The following is a 15344-nucleotide window of genomic DNA, read 5'->3' as shown; positions in this document are numbered from 1 at the left end:
CAGCTAGGCCAAACTCCGATTCTTAACCCTCAGAAACTGTGAAATAATAAATGTGTTGTGTTAAGCTACTAATTTTGTGGTAATTTATTATGCAGCAATAGATAATTAACATATTCCTTAGGCTTAGTTCCTCATCTGTGAAATAAAGACAGTAATAATATATATTTCATAGGCATAAGAATAAAATGAGATAATTTATATAAACACTTAGCATTAAACACCATGCATGATATATAATACATGGTAAATTATTATCATATTTTTTAAACATAACTTTAATAGAATGTATGTGTATATATCATCTTTTTCTGTTTTTAGTATGTTCCTTCTTTAGGTGATACTACTTATTTTTATATTTTTATTTTACTATTCTAGTCTCTCACATTAGATTATCCTATCTATCTTTTTGCTCACTTTTATTAAGTTCATCTATTTACATTCCATATTCTTTATCTTATACCTACTTTTATAAATGACAATTTATAAAATTAGGGAAGTGGCAAAGGGAATCTTTCTGAGGACTGTGACCCAGATTGCATGGGTGGTCACATTTCCTGAAAGGCCCTCCTGTCATCAGATAGCTCATTTTTGTCTCAGACATATCTTCTGTCAACTGACAGTAACCTACAAAAACATTTTAACTATCTTTTCATTAAGACAGTAAACTAGTAAATGTATAATTAACACAGGGAAACCTTATTTTTAAACCTTGGGTTCTAAATATAATAGTCTTAGTACAAAACAAATTATACTTGATCAATTTTTATATTCCTGGTGAAGACCTGGGGCAGGGGACGGGGGCGGGCTAGATGGGGTCACTGAGGGAAAAAGAGGGACATATGTAATACTTTCAACAACAAAGATTTTTTAAAAATTTACATTTCTAGCCCTAGCCGGCTTGGCTCAGTGGATAAAGCGTCAGCCTGCGGACTGAGGGGTCCCGGGTTCGGTTCTGGCCAAGAGCACATGCCTGGGTTGCGGGCTCGATCCCCAATGGGGGGTGTGCAGGAGGCAGCCGATCAATGATTCTCTCTCATCATTGATGTTTCTATCTCTCTCTCCTTCTCCCTTTCTCTCTGAAATCAATAAAGAAATATATTTGAAAAAAAAAAAGCTCCAAAAAACAAATTAAAAAAAAATTTACATTTCTAATACAAGTCTCTTATCGCAGGGGCTGGATCTCAGTGTTACCTAGTAGATGCTTAATAAATAGTAGTTGAATAGACAAACAAATCACTAACACTTCTAAGAAACTTTAGAGCTACAAAAGATGCTAAGCTAACTTTCTGTGATTTTTGAACTTGTTTGTTTTCTTGTAGGAGTAGAACCATTTTTCCCGTGTACTCTTTAATACCACCAGTACATAAATTACATTATTCAAGTAATAGCAGAACCCCTCCCACTAGGCTTATTTTTATTCCTTACTGTTTTCCTCCCCACCTACAACCTCCCTGCCCTGAGATGAAAGAAATCCTCTCCAGCTGCTCGCAACTACCAACCCCTTTGAAAAAAATGGAGTTGACCCTTGGAGTAACACATTCTTATTTTGTCAACATGGGAGGTTTCCATGGAGAGTGAGAGCCAGACCCCAGTTGAGTAGCTGGTAAAGTTTACAGAGCAAAATGTAGGAACCCTTCTCTCCAAAGACTGCCTTCTATTGCCTCCATGTAATCAATCTTGGGGAGTCAGGGTAGATCGAGACAAGGAAGACAAAGTTGCAATCTGTGTGGACTTCTTAGTCTTGGCTCCCCCTCTGAGTACTTTAACACCTACTGAGCTCTGGCCCCTGGGGGTTGCCTTTGTCTGGCCCTATACATATCCCTGTTGGGAAGGCCCCTCACCTCTTAACCATCCTCCTTACCCCAACTTGAATTTGTCTTCTAAGCCTCTACTTGGGTGCCATATCTATATATATATATATAAGGCTAAATGACTGACTGACCACCCATCCTACCATTTGACCAGCTGGTACATAGGATGCACACTGGCAATTTAAAAATAAACGTTGACTCACGCATGCACGATACATATAAAGCTCTTGCTGCTGCCAATTGCACACATGTTTTAATTTTATAATAATGCTAGAGACCCAATGCATGAAATTAGTGCAAGGGGCTCAGCCCTTGCAGCCACAGCAGCTTGCCTCGGCCCTCGCAGCCCAGGCTTTGTCCGGAAGGTTGTCTGGAAGGTTGTTCAGTTGTCCAGTCTAATTAGCATATTAAACTTTTATTATTATAGATATTATATATACTATTTTGACATGTAATTTTTTGCAGTAATGTAATTACCACATGAATCTTTCTTCTAATTAATTTCCTTTCAATGTGCACAAATCCATGCACTGGGCCACTAGTTCTCTTATAATTCTTGATCCTCTGTCAGGGTTGGGTTCTCCTGCTTGTTCTCAAAGCCATTCGTACTTCTCCCAAATCAGACACTGATCTCACTTGATTGTAATGATGCCTATACATCCGTGTCTCTTCCAGGAACTGGTCAGCTCCCTGAAGACCAGTGCTGAGCTGTGTCTTCCCAGCTTCGGGAGTTCTGCATGTATACAGACTATAATTTGTTACTTGAACAAATTAGCTATCTTTGCATGGAGCAGGGAACTGGCACTACATAGAAATTAAGGGTATAATCTTTTGCCACTTGCTGGCTGGGTGACTTTGGGCAAATCACTTAAACACTGAGGCACACATTTTTATGCTCTATAAAATGAGAGTAATAAAACACCTGCTTTATAGGAAAGCTTTGGGAATTTAGTTAGATTTTCCACATTAAGAATATTTAGCCAGCCCTGGCTGGTTTGGCTCAGTGGATAGAGTGTCAGCCTGCAGACTGAAGGTCCCAGGTTCGAATCCAGTCAAGGGCACATGCCCGGGTTGCAGGCTTGATCCCCAGTAGGGGATGTGCAGGAGGCAGCCAATCAATGATTCTCTCTCATCATTGATGTTTCTGTCTCTCTCTCCCTCTCCTTTCCTCTCTGAAATCAATAAAAATATATTTTTTTAAAAAGAATATTTAGCCATAAATTACCACAACTATCTACTGTGAGCTGAAAGAATGTTATCTGTGATAATAATAATAATAACAGTTATTAATAGCTATGAGAGCTGTTGTTATTATCATCTACCCCTGTGTGTTTTGTCCTTGGAGTCAGAGATTTCCACCTTGTCAGGTAAGAACCTGAGGCAAAGAGCCAGACGTGGCTTTCCTTTGCCACATGCCAAGAGTCGCTCCCAAGAGCCTCATGCTCTCAGCCCATCTGATTGCACTTGTATCTTGGATGCTCCTCTGTTGCTCTCTGCCCATATTCCTCAGGAGGACTGATAGAGTTGGCTAGAAATATAGCCTTTGCCTTCTGGCTTATTACACAGGATTTTCTGCAAAGAGGTGTGTCAAGCCCCTCATGTCTCATTACAAGCTTTTGTTGGCTCCCTTCACTATATGTGTGCTCTCTGTGGTTTTTACTTTAGCCTGTACTCCAGGGGGAAAAAAAGAAGTTCTATGGTGCCAAGAACAAAGATTCTGAGAGGTAGCTGGAGCACAGGGATGTCAAAGGTGTAAAACAATGTGGTAATTCTTCTCTAGGGCCTGTGTGTTATAGCATAATCCTCCTCTTGAAAAACAAGTGCAAGAGAATGTCTCCTGGAGGTTCCATGAGGCCTTAACAATCTTAAGGGAAAAGCTGATCCTAAGGCAAAGGTGCAGATTTCCACAGACAATCAAACACTGTGTTGACAATGGTCAGGCTGGGACATGGTAGAGGCCTTCTCTCATTGCAGAGCAGCACTTATTCCCTTGCCACACCTTTCTGCCAAGAACTTGTCACCACATTTTCTATCCTCCAAGAGATTTATCTGACAGTTTGGACACACGTATTACTTGGAATGCATATTTTTTTTCAGTATTGACCCACTTTTCTGTAATCCAACAATATTTATTGAATGAATACTTGTTATACGTTAGACTCTTCACTAAAAGCTTTGCATCTCTTATTGCATTTAATCCTAAAATACTATGTGATTATTAACATTATTCCCATTTACAGATGAGAAAACTGAGACTTCACAAAGGTAAATGATTTATCAAGGAATATAGTAATTGAGAAGTGAAGATGAGAAGTCTGTTAATAATAGTCTCCAACTCTAAGCTTTTAAAAAGCAGCAACTCATAATTTATTTTCTATAAGTATGTGACTAAATATGCAAACATGCATAAGACATGCACTGAGTGACTTCTTATTAAAAATAATTTCTTTTTCTTATAAATAACAAAATATATATATACAGGGTGGGCAAAAGTAGGGCAACAGTTGTGAGTACACAAAACACAGGGTTTATTATTGTATTACTAGAGGCCTGGTGCACGAATACATGCACGAGTGGGGTCCCTTGGCCTGGCTGGTGATCAGGACCAATCAGGGCCATCTCTCCCAGTCCTGATCAAGGCTAGCCAGATGGAGGGAGGGACCACGGGAGGTTGGCTGTGGGAGCACACTGACCACCAGGGGGCAGCTCCTGCATTGAGCGTCTGGCCCTGGTGGTAAATGCATGTCATAGCTACTGGCTGGTCATCTGGTCATCCAGTCCCCTGGTTGTAACAGTTGCTTAGGCTTTTATATATATGAATTATTTATCAATTATTGTATGATTTTCCATATGAACTGTAACCTTACTTTTGCCCCACCCTGTATATAAATATTATATTTATTATATTATATTATATTATATTATATTATATTATATTATATTAATTATGTTATACTAGAGGCCCAGTGCATGAATTCATACACGGTTGGGGTCCCTCGGGTTGGCCAGCAATTGGGGCTGATCAGGGCCATCTCGCCCAATCCAGGGGTTGGGGAGGGACCATGGGAGGTTGGCTGGCCAGCTGGGGGGAGGGACTGTGGGAGGTTGGCTGGCTAGTCGCAGGAGGTTGGCTGTGGGAGCACATTGACCACCAGGAACAGCTCCTGCATTGAGCACCTTCCTTCTGGTGGTCAGTGCGTGTCATCGTGACCAGTCATAATGGTCGCTTAGGCTTTTATATATATAGGTTATATTATATTATATTATATTATATTATATTATATTATATTATATTATAATCTCAAATAGAAAGTTTCAAGTCAGAAGCCCAGGATCCCAGTTCTGGTTCTTCCATCAATGTAGAAAAGTCACTAAACTTCCCCTGACCATCTTAATTTGAAAATACATAGTTGTATTAGGTCAGTAGTTACCAAATGTTGGCCTGTGATGAACTTCATCAGTCTGAGGTGAAATGAGAAAAATAAGAACAATGGATATATTTACATAAATTTGCTTATTTTATAAATCTGTTAACGTGGCTATTTTTTAATAAACAATGGTGATTTTTTTCCTTTGACATCCTTACCTGGCAAAATTCAAGTATGTCCTCCATAGCAGGACCCGACATTAAAAGCACGTATGTATTTTTACTGGTTCATAAACCCAAAGGCCAGGGGACACTAAACTACATGATCACTAGTGTACTTTCTAGCTTCAAAATTCTACCCTGTTCTTAGATCACAAATGATATTTAGCTGACTCTAAAGTAGAAAAGAAGAAAAAGTGTTATCCCCTTTTTCCTTATTTATTTCAGCATTTCCCCAAATGTGCTCTGCTGAAAGACAGCCCCTAGCAAGATATTATAGCTATTCCACCAGAAAAGCATTCTTAGTTAAATGAGTTTGGGAAACAATAGGTTAAGCAAGTTGGACAGGTTTCAGCTCCTGTAAAATTCTTATGTTTATTGTGACCCCCCAAAAGGAGACAAAGCATGAGTGCTCCCCAAGTTACTGATGGAGAGCAGATGCTCCCCAGCCCCATTTTGAGGACAGTGCACCTATTCCTGAAATACAATTTGAGAAAGACAACTTCAGTTAAAGCTAAAAGAAAGTTTCTTCGTAGCTTTCATAATAAAGAAAAATATAGTATTACAGGCAAGGAGACTCCCACTTACTTTATAATATTACCAAAACTATGGATATTTTCAAAAATTACAAAAGAAGCCTGGATAAAAATACTTCAGATTAAAGTGCATTGGGACTAAAGAAGAGTTTTGTGGCTGTTTTGATCATTTTTTTACCATAACATATTTAAAAAATTATGTCAACAGATTTATATCCAGTGATTACAACATGATAATTAAAGCACTTGGAATTTGCAGAAATCTGCAGTAACAAATTGTGACTGTCATCCCTGCACAGTGAAAAAAAGGTAAAATAAAACCAAGGTAAAAATTGAGCCTGAGAAAACCCCTGGATTCCTCTCAAATGGTGTGACCTTATTAAATATTTCAGCAGCAGGAACAATTAACTCTGAATGTTTATGCTGTGGCTCATAGTTAATTTATTGCAACACTTCTATGATCAAAAAACAAAATTCTTGATAGAAGATAAAAATCTAATAGTGTGTACTTGTTTTTCTTTTTCTTTGTATAATTATCCGGAGTTAAACTTTGCCTTTTTCTTTACGCTTTATGTGATTGTGTTAAATATCAACTACCCAAACCCTTTAGCCTTCACAATTCTAGATTCAACTTTCACTCAACACACTGAGGAGAGAACAACTGTCACTTGAGACAAACTATCCCCTAGGAAGGATCTTTCGGATGTTCTGACACTAACAACCTTGCCTTCTGACTCCATGCCCAGCAGGGTTTTGACAAGCCTGTGGCTCTGCATTACCTCCACTATTTTCCATTGTGACTGTATGTAAGTTTCAGCCTGTTTTCCTAATCCTGCTGACTAAAGCAGTCTGTCACCATAAAAAGCCTCTCAGACCTGGAGTTGGCTTCGGAAAGTGCCTTTGCAAAGGAACAAAAAAAGTACATGTAACGTTTACGTTTAAAGGCAGGAGAGAGGAAAGCCCTTGTTTTCATGCCGCTGGGCTCAAACGATTGTTTTTAGGGTTTAACTTTCAAAATATTAATTTGCTTCTGGTGACATTTGTAAACAAAATACCAATGCTAAAATGAGAGCACTTTAGCCAGGAAAGGGGGGAGTGTCCTGTCCAGAAGATCAAAACTCATCCAAACTCCATTGGAGAAGCGTGTCTATGAATTAACACATGGCCGATGTGCCCCGCCTCGGGTCCTCAAACCTCCGAGCGAACAGGTGTGCGGGAGGTTTACGCCAAAGATTCAGGTTTCCGAATTAGCTGCTTTAAAACCTTAAGACAGTAACGGCTTAGTCTCTGGGAAGGGGGATAAAACACCAAAAACTCTTTTTAACAGACGACAATGCTCATCTATATAATTTGATTCCACATACAAATACTGTAGTTTGACACGATACCACGCAAGCTCCCGTGAACATCTGCTAAACCTAATAAGAAGTTGGATTTCATTTTTGTAATAAAGAGATCCAACTGAAAAGTAAATAACAGAGGGAAAAAAAGTAAAAGTTTAAGTAACTCCTTCACACATTTGAACTTAGACTGTCCACCCTATAAAATGCTACCCCCCCACACACCCCCAAATGGAAAAGCAGATCACACTTAACGTCAACATTTCAAAACTAGTATCGCTTAAAAATTATTGTTAAAACACAACACATCGGAGCTACTTGCCTTTTGGCAATTTCTGTGCATTTCCCAGGGCTAGTGCAAAACTTCCACAGAGAAGGAGACACCCCAAGCTGGACAGCATGTTGCATTTGCCACCTCACACGGGGAGTGATGCTGGTGGGTGTCCCGCCACCCTGGAGCTGCATTTAAGTGGACTGTCTCCCGGTGACAGGCGGGCGGCTGCACTTAGCCGAGCCGTGGGCTTACTCACAGGGGGTGGAGACAGCATGACATCACACCCTTTCTCACACCAAAAAAAAGAAAGGCACAACAGCAAAAACATATCATAACATTTCCTGCTAGGTTATAACTGTCTGTCTCTTGCTCCTGTGATATAAACATCAAACTTAGGTTCAATCTGTGTTTGCGAAAGAAAAAGTATTTAGTCAGTTTTGAAACATTGGTTGAGCTATCTTTAAAAATCCAAAAAAGACATACTTAAAACCATTGGAACGTTAAAAATATAAAATAAAACCTTATTAGGAAGGAAACTGTTTTTAATTATCCAGTACACCAATCCAATTCTTCTTTTAAATGGGAGTAAACTCATAAAAATGCACTTTTAACCATTCTGAAGTCCCAGTATTATAAGAAACGTTTAAAAGTGAATACTTGGCTACACAGCTATTCATTACACACACACACACACACACACACACACACACACACACACACACACACAGATATACCTACTGATAGTCTCTAGATATAGATGCAGAGATATAGTGAATTCATTGTCACTGATTGTCCACAGTTCTGGTCCATGTTGTGTAATAGTATCTTTGCCCACATTATTGTAATTTAATCCTCACAGTGGCTGTACAGGAAGTATGATATCACCACTTTATCAGTGAGAAAACCTGAAGCTTAGACAGTTAAATGTCCTGACAGTGTATTCTAATGGTTAATAATTTGGATGGGCTTTGCAATAGAACTGACCAGAGTTTAAATGTGTATGCCATATGCCTTTGAACAAATTGCTCCATCTCTAGCTCATCAACTTTGCTTACATTTAAGTGCTTGCTTCATGCCAGGTGCTGATATGATCAGTTCGCATATATTAAAACATTTACTCCTCAAAATAACCTACAAGCAGCCAGTGTCATCATCTCTACTTTACAGGTGACAAATACTGGGCATAGAGAGGATAAGTGGCAGGCACAAGGTCACAACTAGTAAGCAACAGAGCTGGCATTTTAATCAGGCAATTTAGCCCCAGAGCTTGCACTCGTAATTACTAAACTTTAAATTCTAAAGTAGAGATGATAGTACCGAGTTCATACATTTGCTAGCAGGATTTTGGGATAGTGTTTACCATAGTAGCTGACCCACAGAAAGCATTTAATAAATAACAGTCACTGAAAACAGCAAAAATATTTTCCCCACGTAAGTAGAACTATATTCTAACTGGGTGCTTCTATCTCCAACGCTCATGTGTGTCCACTCTGGTCCTACTTCACATTTCCATGAATATAGGCCTTGCTGGAATGGCTGCATTAATAAAGTGCTTTAAGTGTTGTCTGTACATTCATATTGCCTCTGAAAATAGGCTATTTCATGGGATTGCTGTAGCTGAGGGAAGCGGACTAACTCTGGTCAAATGAGATTCCAGTCAATACACTTCCCAAAGAGAAACTGAAGAGACAGCCCTGTCTGTCTTCCGCATAAAGTGTGAGGAGGCGCATTGTTAAAGTCATTAGAGCTGGCGCGGTCTCAGCTTTCACCCTAGGAATGCTCTGGCCCTGGTTACTGAGGGGATCTGGTTATTTACCAGGTCTTTTCATCTCTAATGTTTTACTCGACTAGGCAGCTCTCTCGAACCCGAGCTCGGACATTCATCCAGCTGGCACCGCTGATTCCGCCTCTATATGCCATTGCCAGGGAGGCCTCTGTGCCAGCAGAAACGACAGGTTCCTGAGGGGAAAAAATAACCGAGCAAAAATATTGAGAAGAAGGCTGTGTGTGGGGCTGGTCCGCGGGTTAGGTAATGGAATTACGGGATCAGTCTCCGCTTGGCCTGTAGGCTGCTTGAGCAATCATTATTTGCAGTTTGAAACTGTCTGGGAGCTAATTGAATAAAGGCTGATCTCCGATTATTTTGTCCGGAAAAGGTGATTTATTGCCTTAACTAGTAGGACACTGAGCAGTCAGTGAAGACACTGGCAGACTTCCTCTCCAAAGACCAGGGAGGGGCACCTCATAAAGAAGCAGACCATGTTAGAGGAGACATTTCACTTCTCAATGAACGAAAAGTTTCCCATCATGTCAGAGTCCTAACCCAAGCGGGAGGTGGACAAATAGTCCCGAGGAACTGTAAGCGCCTTGCTACATGGAATAAAACTTCAGAGCTGTGGGCATGTGATCATTAGAGGATTTAAGGCCATTTTCAAGGAAGAATTACCCTCTGACCATGGGTACCTTGGAGATGATGGCTCTGGACTAATCCGTGCATCCCTGTGAGGTCTCTCAGCTGTCATGAGAGAAGGCCAATACGAAGCCCTGGTTGTGTCTATATTTATCTGAAAATATAGAAATCTAAAGCTCCATTAGTTGTGAGATTGTAGAATATTGTATTCACCAATATCTGTGAAAAACCTAGTTTTACTAGGTTTAAAGTTGAACCTAGTTCAGCTCCATAGAATGCACAACACTGAGAGTGAACTATATGTAAAATATAGACTCTGGATGATAACAATGTGTCAATTTAGGCTCATCAATTGTACCAAATGTACCACTCTGATGGGGATGTTGGTATGGGGAGGGTGGAGGGTATATGATGTTATCTCTAAATGTGTGGGGTCAAGGAGTAGGTATATGGGAAATCTCTACCTTCTGCTGTGAACCTAAAACTGCTGTTAAAAGAAAATTATAAAAAAAATATTGTTGAGAACATTTAGGAATAACTGCTGGAAAAACACATAAAATATATGTGCGTTGTCTTTATCCTGTGAAGGCAGGAACCACGTCTGTTTTTGCTTATCACTGTACCCAGTGCATATAATGAGAATGCAGTAAGTACGATGAGTAAGTATCAAATGAAGCAAAATTCATCAATTCTTCCAGATAGTCTGAAGGTTAGCTCTGAATCAAACCAGAGAGAACTAGAGTATGACTGGATTGATAGTTGTTGGGAGACAAGTCAAGGGTCCCTCCCATTTCTGCACATCTTATGAGAAGAGGCACTGATTCCCTGTGTTCCAGGCTTGTTTTTCAATAATATTTGGCTCTGACTGGTGTGGCTCAGTTGGTCATTCAGTGCTACCAAAAGGTTGCTGGTTTGATTCCTGGTCAGGGCACATCCCTATGTTGCTGACTCAATCCCCAGTGCAGGGTGTGCAGGAGGCAGCCAATGGATGTTTCACTCTCACATCAGTGTTTCTCTCTCTCTCTCTCTCTCTCTCTCTCTCTCTCTCTCTCTCTCTCTCTCTCTCCCTTCTTCTCTCTGCAAAAGTCAATAAAAAATATTTTAGCTCAGCCAGGTATGGCTCAGTGGTTGAGCATAGACACAGGGACCAAGAGGTCACCCGTTCCATTCCTGGTCAGGTATATGGGAAATCTCTACCTTCTGCTGTGAACCTAAAACTGCTGTTAAAAGAAAATTATAAAAAAATACTGTTGAGGCTCATTCCCAGTAGGGAGCGCACAGGAGGCAGCTGATGATTCTCTCTCATCATTGATGTTTCTCTCTCTCCCTCTCCCTTCCTCTCTGAAATCAATAAAACATATATTTTTTTTAATATTTTTTAAAATTTAAACAAAAAGAATATCTGTATAGCAAACAGCTTTGGAAAATAGAAGTTTGTTTACTGCCCTATGTAATAAAGGCAGTGTTTCCCTCTGGAGTCAAGGGAACACATGCTCACTTCCTATTATCAACGATTCAGGTTTCCTAAGGACAGGGCTCCTGTTCTATAATATAACCCATGGCGTGTGTAGGTGTCACCTCTACCTCCTTGTGCTTCCCTATGGGGCACTGGGACACCTAGAACTGGCACAAATGCGGATATGCAGGCTACTGCTATTGCTCTGAATAAATAAACAGTCCTCTTTGTCTTTGACTCAGGAGTTTTGTGTCTCCTGCCAGCATCCATGTACTGTGCGTGTTAGCTTGCACGTACAGTAAAATATCAACCCTTCATAGTTCTTGACAATAAGATTGGCTCATTCCAAAATATTTTATTAGATAATCTTTGGTATAATGCCATCACCCACATTGAAATCCACTATAAGAATCAACCATGAAAGTCTATTGTGCAAAGGAAGAGTGCTGCTAGACATTGCTTATGAAACCGTATAGTATCCTCTTTGTAAAAACCGTGGAGAAGAAACTTTAACTCTTCTTTACGTGAAAAACTATTGTAATTTTTCTGAGCAACTGTATTTATGTCGTGACATCGTAACCAGGTTTCTTGTTCTGCATTGACTGCTAGAAAACCAGAGCCAAACGTGTTCCCGGCCCACACTAAGTGTATAGACATGATGCATGTCTTGGAATCATGCCTGGTTTTATTTTCCATCTCCACCCTTATTTCTTGCTTACTTGGAGTCTTAATTTATGTGATTTTATAAGTTGCTTTTATTTTTTTTTCTGGAATAAGGTTAGGGATAAACAAACTCCACACACAGGAGTTGCATCAAAAATATGCGTCAAACTAAAAAGCTCCTGCACAGCAAAATAAACCATCAACAAAACGAAAAGGGAACCCACTGTATGGGAGAACATATTTGCCAATGATACATCTGATAAGGGGTTAATTTCCAAAATATATAAATAATTTATACAACTCAACACCAGGAAGATAATCCAATTTAAAAACAGGCAAAGGATCTGAATAGACACTTCTCCAAAGAGGACATACAGATGGCCAATAGATTTATGAAAAGATGTTCAATGTAACTAATCAACAGAGAGATGCAAATTAAAACCACAATGAGCTACCACCTCATACTTGCCAGAAGGGCTATCACCAATAAATCAACAAACAACAAGTGCTGGCAAAGATGTGGAAAAAGGGGAACTCCTGTACACCGTTGGTGGAAATGCAGACTGGTGCAGCCACTGTGGAAAATAGTATGGAGGTTCCTTAAAAAATTAAAAATGGAACTTCCATTTGACCCAGCGATCCCTCTTCTGGAAATATGTCCTAAGAAACCAAAAACACCAATTTGAAAGAATATATGCACCCCTATATTCATAGCAGTGCTATTTACAATAGCCAAGATCTGGAAACGGCCCAAGGGCCCATCAGTAGATGAGTGGACAAGAAATCTGTGGTACATTTACACAATGGATACTATGTGGCCATAAAAAATAACAAATTACCTTTTGCCACAGCATGGATGCAATTATTATGCTAAGTGAAATAAGTCAATCAGAGAAAGACAAATACCAGGTGATCTCACTTGTATGGTATTGTGGAATCGAACGAATGAAATAAACTGATGAACAAAGAGGCATGGATACACAGAACAGACCGACACTTGTCAGAGGGGAGGTGAGTGATGGGGAACTGGACGAAAGAAGGTGAAGACCCCTATGTTCATTGCAGCATTATTCAGGTGCCCAAGACATGGAAACAACCAAAGTGTCCCATGATAGAGAAGTGGATAAAGAAGATGTGGTATGTATACACAATGGAATACTACTCGGGCATAAGAAAGGATGAAATAGCTCCATTTGCAACAACATGGATAGATCTTGAGAATATTATGCTAAGTGAAATAAGTCAATGAGAAAAAGCCGAGAACTATATGATTTCACTCATGTGTGGATATAAAACTGAAATTCACAAACACAAGCAGCAGTGTGGTGGTTGCCAGAGGCAAAGGGATAAAAGGGGGAGGGGGTGGTCTTATGTAAGCTGACAGGAGATTTGACTTTGGGTGGTGGGCACATGGTGCAATATACAGATCTGGTAACATAGAAACCCACACCTGAAACCTATATGTTCATGCCGACCAATGTTACCCAATCAATTTAATAAATAAACATTAAAAGGAAAAAAAAAGGTGAAGAGATTATCCAAAGCACATATATGTATAACCCATAGACACAGACAACAGTGAGGTGATGGCCAGAGGGAAGGAGCTGGTGGGGGCTGGGTGGAAGTGGGCAAAGGGGGTTGGGAAAATGGGGACATCTTTAATGTGTCAACAATGAAAATAAAGTTAAAAAATAAAAAAAAGTAAAATCATAAAACAATACACAAATAAAGCCACTGGAGCCTTCAAAAATAAAATTAGTCAAATACGTGATGTGAGAACCTGTGAACTTGTTCTCTGCTTTCTTTACACAACAGTAGACCCTGGTGGAATAATTATATAGCATCATTTCTTTATATTATTTCTCTCTTTGGGAAAGTTGGTAAAAGGCAGGAGGCCATCCAGAACGCTGCTCTAAATAAGTGTCATATTTGTAAGCTGTGCATATTTGACTTTTTAAGTGTTCCTTGTTAATTCCATTATTTCAAATGAGACTTTCACTAAAATTTATAAGTCCTTCAAAGTTTGGACATAAATCCTGTGCAATCATTTTACCTATCAGTTCTCATTTTTTTAGTCTCTCATATTTGCTCTCCTATTGCTGAGAGATTCAAAAAGGCTTATATAAATAGCTACAATTTATAATATGCAGATATGCTGGGGTTTTCTAGAAGATGCTAATAAAAATAATTTTTATTTTGACTCATATTTGAAAATGGAAAACCAGTGTTCCATGCTTTCAGCCCAAATGTTGTTTTTATAATTACTGAGTGAGACCTGTGATAAATTAGACGAGTATCCCGCTCCGATGGGGGTATATTGGACCAGAGAATGAAGTTCTCCTCTATGCTTTCTATATAGCACGGGGAAGTACTGCCCCTTAAATGCCTAAGTGACACTTGCAGATCATTCTTCAATCTATCTAAAGGCTTCTTGTTCTCTAGATTTGTGGCTTTAAAATCTTGAGGTAATTAGCAACTTATGTTTTTATCTATAATAATAAAAGCATAATATGCTAATTAGGCCAAACAGCCAAATGACCTTCCAGACGTCCTTCCAGATGACCTTCTAAATGAAGCCGGGGCTGCAAGGGCCAAGCCCCTTGCACTAATTTCATGCATCGGGCCTCTAGTATGAGTATAAAGAATCCTTTCTTTCTGTTAGGTTCAAAACAAGCTTCTTTAAGACCTAATTTACACATCTCTGAGTGGTGAGGCTTGCCTTCCTATATTCTCTAAATTCTCCTTTCTTTGTTGAGGTGCCGGGCTTGAACAGGTGGAGGCATTATATTTTACCAGCTTCAAATAATGTAAAAATTGAGGCAGTCAAGTGCTGAGTGGGAAATATAAGCTAATAAACTATTCTCCTCTGAACAGGAGGATGTGTCAGAGGAGGGTTCTAAAATAGAGTACAGCAGCAGGGAGCCCAAGAACAGGAGGAATGCAAGGAGGCAGCAGGTGGGACAAGTAGGAAGATGAATGTCCTGGGAATATACCATAGAGGAGCTTTGGCCAGCAGGCTAACCTTACACATTATTGCATGTGGGGTATGGGAGGCCTGATGATTTTTAAAGGCTGGGATAGCCATGTTCATAGTTTTCTAAACAACAGAATCCAAATCTCTAGATGCTTCCCAACTTCATTGCATTGTTTTGGGGAATAACAAGCAGACTGCAAGTAGAGTTAATTAAATGCTTTTAAAATACTGCAAAGATATCTAGAAAACCCCAGCATATCTTTGCAAAAATATTGGTTACTAGAGCGAAGGGGG

The 15344-nt window shown here is 39.6% G+C and overlaps 1 protein-coding gene across 28 annotated transcripts in view; it reads right to left on the bottom strand.

The window, feature by feature from the left end:
• LOC118675254 (ABI family member 3 binding protein) overlaps positions 1-7762 on the bottom strand; it is a 257719-nt gene extending 249957 nt beyond the window's left edge. For all 28 annotated transcript variants that reach the window (XM_036347661.1, XM_036347632.1, XM_036347642.1 and 25 more), the window contains exon 1: positions 7596-7762. In XM_036347661.1, the coding sequence (XP_036203554.1) occupies positions 7596-7674 (79 nt within the window). In that variant the 5' untranslated portion in view covers positions 7675-7762. The remainder of the gene's footprint in view (positions 1-7595) is intronic.
• Positions 7763-15344: the final 7582 nt, after the last annotated feature.

This window comes from Myotis myotis, unplaced genomic scaffold (assembly GCF_014108235.1).
Source record: "Myotis myotis isolate mMyoMyo1 unplaced genomic scaffold, mMyoMyo1.p scaffold_m19_p_2, whole genome shotgun sequence".
Taxonomy (NCBI): Eukaryota; Metazoa; Chordata; class Mammalia; order Chiroptera; family Vespertilionidae; genus Myotis; species Myotis myotis.
This window is presented reverse-complemented; position numbering and strand designations above follow the sequence as displayed.